Here is a 6,000-nt window from a genome sequence, read left to right as displayed (position 1 = left end):
AGAGGTCAGACTAGAGAACATCTTTAAGCTGGGTGTTCGGGGAAGGCCTTTCTGAGGAGTTGATATTTAAGCAGAGACCTGAGGCGTCAGAACAGGTGGGGAAAGAACGTTCCTGGCCTTGGTCTCAGTTGTCACCATCTCTCTAATTTGATTTTTCTTTTTTTTGAAGCAGCGACAGGTCATCAAACAACACAAGTGTAGCTATAACTGCTGGTCTGGCAGAGCCAGGCAGGATTCTTTTCAAACTCTGCTTCGTGCTCAGGAATCCAGTCTCTTAGGCAGGTTCTGGGGGAAGTGATGTGAAAAATACAATCACAGAATCACAGGTCGGACGATGCATGGAGAATTTGTCTTCCTAGAATTCAGGGAAGTCTACAGCTGAGGACTGAGGGCTTACCATCCTCGTGTGCTCTGGTAAGACCCCTCCGGCTGTTCCGTGGAGGCTGGAACACTGATTTAGGTGAGAGTTTTCGACAGGAGAACTCTATTCAGTAGTGAGGACAAACATCCAGATCCAGATCAAATTATAAAACATTTCTCGCACCCCAAAAGGGTAAAGCTGCTTGAATTTAACCTTTTTCTTTTAGGTGAAAGTGGCACCTCCTCCCCAGACCCGCCCTCACGGCGGCGTCTCCGCCCACTCCCAAAAGGCAGCGTGGATCTTCGCCTACTCTACTCACCATGTTCCCTTCAAAGTGAAAGGCCCTGGTGCTCCGCCCCACTTCTTCTCTTCCGCAGCCCTCGGGCACCGCCCACCGCCAACTAGTTTGGGCCCCATCTCCAGGCCCCGCCCACCTCCAGCCCCTCCCGAACCCCATCGCCCTTTGGGTCACGCCTCCTTCCGGCTCCTCCCCAGAGTGGCCACCTTTGGGCCCCCTCCTCCCGGCTCAACTTCCGGGCCCGCCTCCTTCTGTCCCGCTTCAGTCTTTTCTCCGTTCGGAGCTTTTCTTCAGCCCCGCCTCCAACACGCCCCGTTAAGGGCCCCTCCTCCCCCAACCTCGCCCGGGCCTCCCTCCACCCTTGACTCCTCCTCTGGGCAGGCCTCCCTTTAGCCCCGCCCAAACCCCTCCTTTCAAGCCCGGCTCTGCGAGGCCGCCAATGTCTTCCATACTTTTCTCGCGCGCCTCTCTTCACTGCATCATCACTCTCTCAGACCCGCCCCTCCTTACGCTAGGTTCCAGTGTAAACCAGTCTCTCTTCCCGCCCTAGCCCCGCTTCCTCAGGGTCCCACCTCAGTCCTTCCTCCTTGTCAGGCCCCTCCCCGACCCCTCCTTCCTCTTCTCCCCGCCGTAGCTCTGGGCCTTTCCAAAGCTAGGTTGAGGGGGTAGGAAGAGCCCCTGCGCCTCAGGGGCCGGGCTGTGTCACGGCCTGGCTGCGGACTCCTCGCGCTTGAGTCGCCGGGCCCGTCTCTGGAGACAGAGGCGGGGGCAGGGGGTGGCGGGGCCAGGGCCGGAGTGGCGGGCGGGGCCGAGTTGAGGGAAGCCGCTCCGGACGCCCCCACCCCGGCGCGCCTCAGTGGTGCCGGCCAAGGGAAGGACTCTCGACTGCGGGGCTCGCGCCGCTGTCAGTGCGGCGAGGTGCGCGAGCAGCGCGGCGCAGGCTGGGCAGAGCAGAGAGAAGCTGAGGGGGTGGTAGCGGCGGCGACTCCCGGGCGTGTGATCAGTTTCTCACGCTGCAGCCGGGGCCGCCTTCTTCCTCCCTCCCTCGCTCCCTCCCTTCCGCCCCCGAGTGCGGCGGCACCGCCTCCTTCCGCGCCGCGCGGCTTTCTCCAGACCTCTCAGGGCGGGTGAGTGGGGGTCGCGGGCGTCTCCTTAAAGGTGCGGGGAGGGGGTACTCCTTACTCCTTTTCGGTCACCCACCTTTTCGCGCCGGTCGCTGCCTATTTTTAGAAACTCTGTTTTTCGGCCGTTCGGGGAGTCCCGGGAGCCGGAGTAACTCCCGGCCCCTTCACCCCCGCACCTTCCCTCCACCCAGGCCTGCCGCCCTGGGTCCCGGCAGCCCTGGCGTTCCCTGCCCGCCTCCTCCCCGCGGGTCGGACCTGGGCCGGGAGTTCGCGGGGTGGGCCCGCGCCCGCTCGGAAGTTGGAGTCTTTTGTGTTCGCGTCCCGCCCCGCCCGGCGAGGGGAGGAGGGGGGAGCGGAGGCCGCGCTGGGGAGGCCTCGGGCGGGCCGGGACCCGGCTCTGGCCTCGGCCCCGGGCTTCTTCCGGCTCTCCCTCCCAGGCTGGGTCTGCGGGTTCCCGGAGGCGATCAAAACTGGTCTTGCCTCGCTCCCTAGGGGCCTGAGCGCCTCCTCGGACCCCCTTTCCCGGTCCTGGGCTTGTTGCACACCTTGGGCTCAGAGGAACAACAGCAGGCCCTCGAGCTGGGGCCGTGTTCCGCGCTTCACGCAGCCTTTTCGCCGCCGAGCCTCAGTTTGCCTTTCAGTGAACAGGGAGAAAGAAAGTCGCCTCGCAGGGTGTTTGTGGATTCTGGGAGGAAACTAATGTGTGCGAGAAGTGTTTAATACCAACAGGTAACATTTAATGGACTTGACTCAGGAACTTCGCAAGCCTTATTTCATAGGATGCTCACGACGGCCTTCTGAGGTTATCCCCATTTACAAAAGCAGCAGTCAAGGCCCAGAGAGGTTAAGTAATGTGTTCCAGATCACAGGTAGGAGCCACAGAAGTGTAAAGCCGTGGTGCTGGTACCTGTTATTTATTTCTTAGTGTGAACTTGTGTAATCTCTTAGTGCAGAACGGATTTTGAGTCACATCGTTAGTTGGGATACCTAACTCCGTTCTCCCTGATTCCTTGCCCGTTAGAAGCTGATGGATGCAGAGGACTCCAGATCTCAAGCACAACTGAAGTTCCCTGGGGTTTTGGCTCAGGGAAGGTGTAAGTCGTTTAAAGCAGTGAGGTCCATCCGTTTTTTGTGGCTTGTTCCTCCCACCAAACCTCGCTTGTTCTCTATAGGGTTTAGATTTATAGCTCCTGGTTGGGGGAGGGGGAGCAGAAAGGGGTTCAAGTCAATTGCTTCAACTCCCTGCCTTCAAATAGAGATTTATTTCTCTTATTTTCAGATAAGGCCCAGAGGGGTAAAAGTGAACTAAATTTAACTTTGGCAAGTGTTCTAGTTTTCCAGTGTGTTTGATCCCTGGTGTCTAAAGATCAGGCAGGGGAGTTCCTAGGCCAGCTCTTGCGATGTCTCCTGATGTGTGCTTTAGTTCTTTGGAGTCTGGAGGTCTGCTGTACTCTCCCCTTTCCAAGATTCTGGATTTAAGAGTGGTATGTAGGACCTGGAAGGGGTCTTACCTGGTCTAACTTTTTTTATCTGCCTTTTCCCTCTTTCCTGTTAACTGAACCTTGGGAAGGGGAAGTAAGTTGTCTAAATTCACATACTGCTTTAGTGACAGAATCACAACTGGAATTCCAGTCTTCTGACTCCCAGTGCAATAATATTTTTATTTCTACCGTACTCTGCCACCTTTTGAAAGGGCACTAAACTACTTATTCAGGTCTGAAGACCAAGAATCCCAAGTAACTTGAAATCACAAAGAAGTTGTTTAGTCCCAGCATTAAAAGGAGGCCAGGTTTTGTGCACAGGAGTACCAGTTCTCATAAGTCACCACTGTTATTTTATAGTACTTTATTTATGGTTTATAGTTCTCTTTTATAACTGTTACCTGATTTCATTTCTCATCCAGTTCTGTGAGGGAGCTCTCAGAGTTTGGTTTATATCTCCTTTTTACAACTCTAATTGAGAATTAAGACATAGCAAGGTTAGGGCACTTGCCTTACTTAGGTCACCGGATTAACAAGTGGTGAGTACAGGGCATCTCTCATGGACAAAGGATTTGATTTGATGTGGCATCATGAACTCAGTCACTCATTGTGGCTCTCTGAGCCTCAGTTTCCTTATCTGTAAACTATCACAGGGTTGGGTGGGGACTATGAAAAATGGCTGTGAAAGTGCACTGTAGTAGTAGGCTAACATTTATTAAGTACTTTCCATGTACCAGTCACTGGATTAAGGACTTTCTGTGGAGTATCTCATTTAGTCCTCAGAGCTACTGTTTGAATTAGGTATATTATTAAACTCCTTTTGCAGAAGAAGAAACAGGATTAGAGAGGTTACGTGACTTGCTCAGGATCATGTAATTGATAACTGCAGACAATATAACTTTAAAGCTGGTGTGCTTTTTATTTATTTTTTTGTAAAAATACATGTAAGATAAAATTTACTATTTTAACTATTTTTAAATGTACAGTTCTGTGGTGTTAAATATATTCACATTGTTGTGCAACCATCACTACCATCCCGTGTCTAGAACTTTTTCATCTTCCTCAGCTGAAACTCTGTATAAACACTTCCTCTGCTCTCCCTCCTGGCAACCATCATTCTATTTTCTGTCCTTGTGAAGTTTGACTACTCTAGGTACTTCATATAAATGGAATCATACAATATTTGTCCTTTTGTGACTGGCAAAGCTGGTACTCTTAGTGCCTCCCTTAAGCCCAAGGTGCTCTGAAAATGCAAAATGATTATTAGTTCTCATCTGCAGTAAGGTGCGGCATGCAGCTCCAGAGCAAGAGCCTAGGCCTGGCTGTACCACTCTGATTAAGCCTCTCACCGCCCCCCACCCCCCGCCCCTTCTGTATCTTCCAAAGGGAACTCCTGCTCTTGAAACAGAACTCAGAGGACTCCCCACCCTTGCTTTGTTTGCATCTTCCTTTCTGGCTGTCCTGTCTTTGGGCATATGGGGCTGTAGTGATCAACAATAGCAGTGCTGTGACAGCCGCTTGGATCAGAACTACTCAGGATGATTAAATGGATTATCTTTATGAAATGCTCCCTCTTTGTGCCCTCCTCTTTCCAGTAAGGCACACAAGAGGGATTAGCTTTTGGGTTCCTAGAGGGTATTTATGGCTCCTCATGGCTTGCAGGTGGTTAAGATGGAATTAAATGCTGCATTTTTAGTCTTTCAAAATTCCCTTTGTTTTGACTACTTCTGTGTCTGTGTGTTTTGGGTGGTGTGGTGGTGGGATGTGGTGTTTATGTTTGTGAAGTGTAGTTGGAATTTTGTCATGATGCCAGCAGGGGGTTGGGATGGGAGGTGTTCCAGAGATGGATAATAGGGCAACAAACACAGATCTGAGTATGTTGCACTTTCCTTAAAAATCTGATGGCTCAACATTGCCTACGTATTAAAGTCTAAACCCCTGAGTGTGATAATAAGGTCAGAGTGTATTGAAATGTTTATTGGATAGAATCTTGTAGTTGAGGGACTTAAAATCATGTAGACCAGCCAGCCACCCAACCAACATTCGAATAGGCTACCCGTTGAGATTCTGTTTCATTAGGCACCTCATTATTGGAAAGTTTTCCATTTACAGAACAGTTATTAAACATCTGCTTCACACTGTACTGAGCTTGGAAATTTGGGTGTCTCAGGGGGAAGACAGGCAAGGAAACAGGCAGTGTGGGAAGTGTTGTGACAGGGACAAGCACCATGAGAGCACGGAGGAATGGAACTAACCCAGCCTTGGAGGGTCAGCGTGGGGGGGTTCGTTGGAGAAATTGGCTAGGCCTAGACCTCAGAGAAAAGACTAAGCTAGGAAAAGAAGAGATTTGGGGAGCTGAGGAGGAGACAGGTAAGACTGTTCTAGGCAGAAGGGAATAGCAAGTCTAGAGATGGTGGTGGTAACAGGTGAGACTTGGCCATTTACTATATCTACCAGATGCCATTTGAAGCATTTAACAAGTGTTAACTCATTTCTTTCCATAACCATCTTGAGGGGTACATACTGTTATAATTCCCATTCTGTAGGTGAGGAAACAAACCCAGAGGGGTTAAGTAAGTTTCTCAAGACTTCTGGGTGGAGCATGAAGCATGAGATGGGTGGATGTAGCAAAAGATGAGACTGGCAAGGTGGGCAGAGCAGAGGCCAAGTCATGAAAGGGCCTTATTGCCCAGGTTGAAGAGTTTGGACTTCATTTTGGTGAGGGGACCATGATCC

At 51.3% G+C, this 6,000-nt stretch overlaps 2 protein-coding genes across 6 annotated transcripts in view; one reads left to right on the top strand and one right to left on the bottom strand.

The window, feature by feature from the left end:
* Positions 1 to 282: 282 nt before the first annotated feature.
* On the bottom strand, positions 283 to 2,596 carry LOC308628295 (uncharacterized protein; the record flags this gene model as incomplete). The annotated part of the gene is made up of 3 exons (XM_081255127.1): positions 283 to 484; positions 1,860 to 2,407; positions 2,572 to 2,596. The coding sequence occupies 3 exons, from the start codon at positions 2,594 to 2,596 to the stop codon at positions 356 to 358; spliced, it is 702 nt and encodes a 233-aa protein (XP_081111253.1). The 3' UTR covers positions 283 to 355.
* The window catches only part of RALY (RALY heterogeneous nuclear ribonucleoprotein), a 79,940-nt gene continuing 75,234 nt past the window's right edge, over positions 1,295 to 6,000 (top strand). For 4 of the 5 annotated variants that reach the window (XM_081256803.1, XM_081256801.1, XM_081256804.1 and 1 more), the window contains exon 1: positions 1,295 to 1,786. Coding sequence is in view for 1 of the 5 variants with exons in the window: in XM_081256800.1 (XP_081112926.1) it covers positions 2,635 to 2,652 (18 nt within the window). In the remaining 4 variants the exon portion in view is untranslated. Of the gene's footprint in view, positions 1,787 to 2,564; positions 2,653 to 6,000 lie in introns of those variants that run through there. The other variant, XM_081256800.1, reaches the window with a different exon arrangement.

The sequence above is a fragment of the Mesoplodon bidens genome (assembly GCF_964165515.1).
Source record: "Mesoplodon bidens genome assembly, chromosome: 15".
In the NCBI taxonomy this organism is placed as follows: Eukaryota; Metazoa; Chordata; class Mammalia; order Artiodactyla; family Ziphiidae; genus Mesoplodon; species Mesoplodon bidens.
Note: the sequence above shows the minus strand (reverse complement) of the source record. Positions and strands in the feature narration are given on the sequence as shown.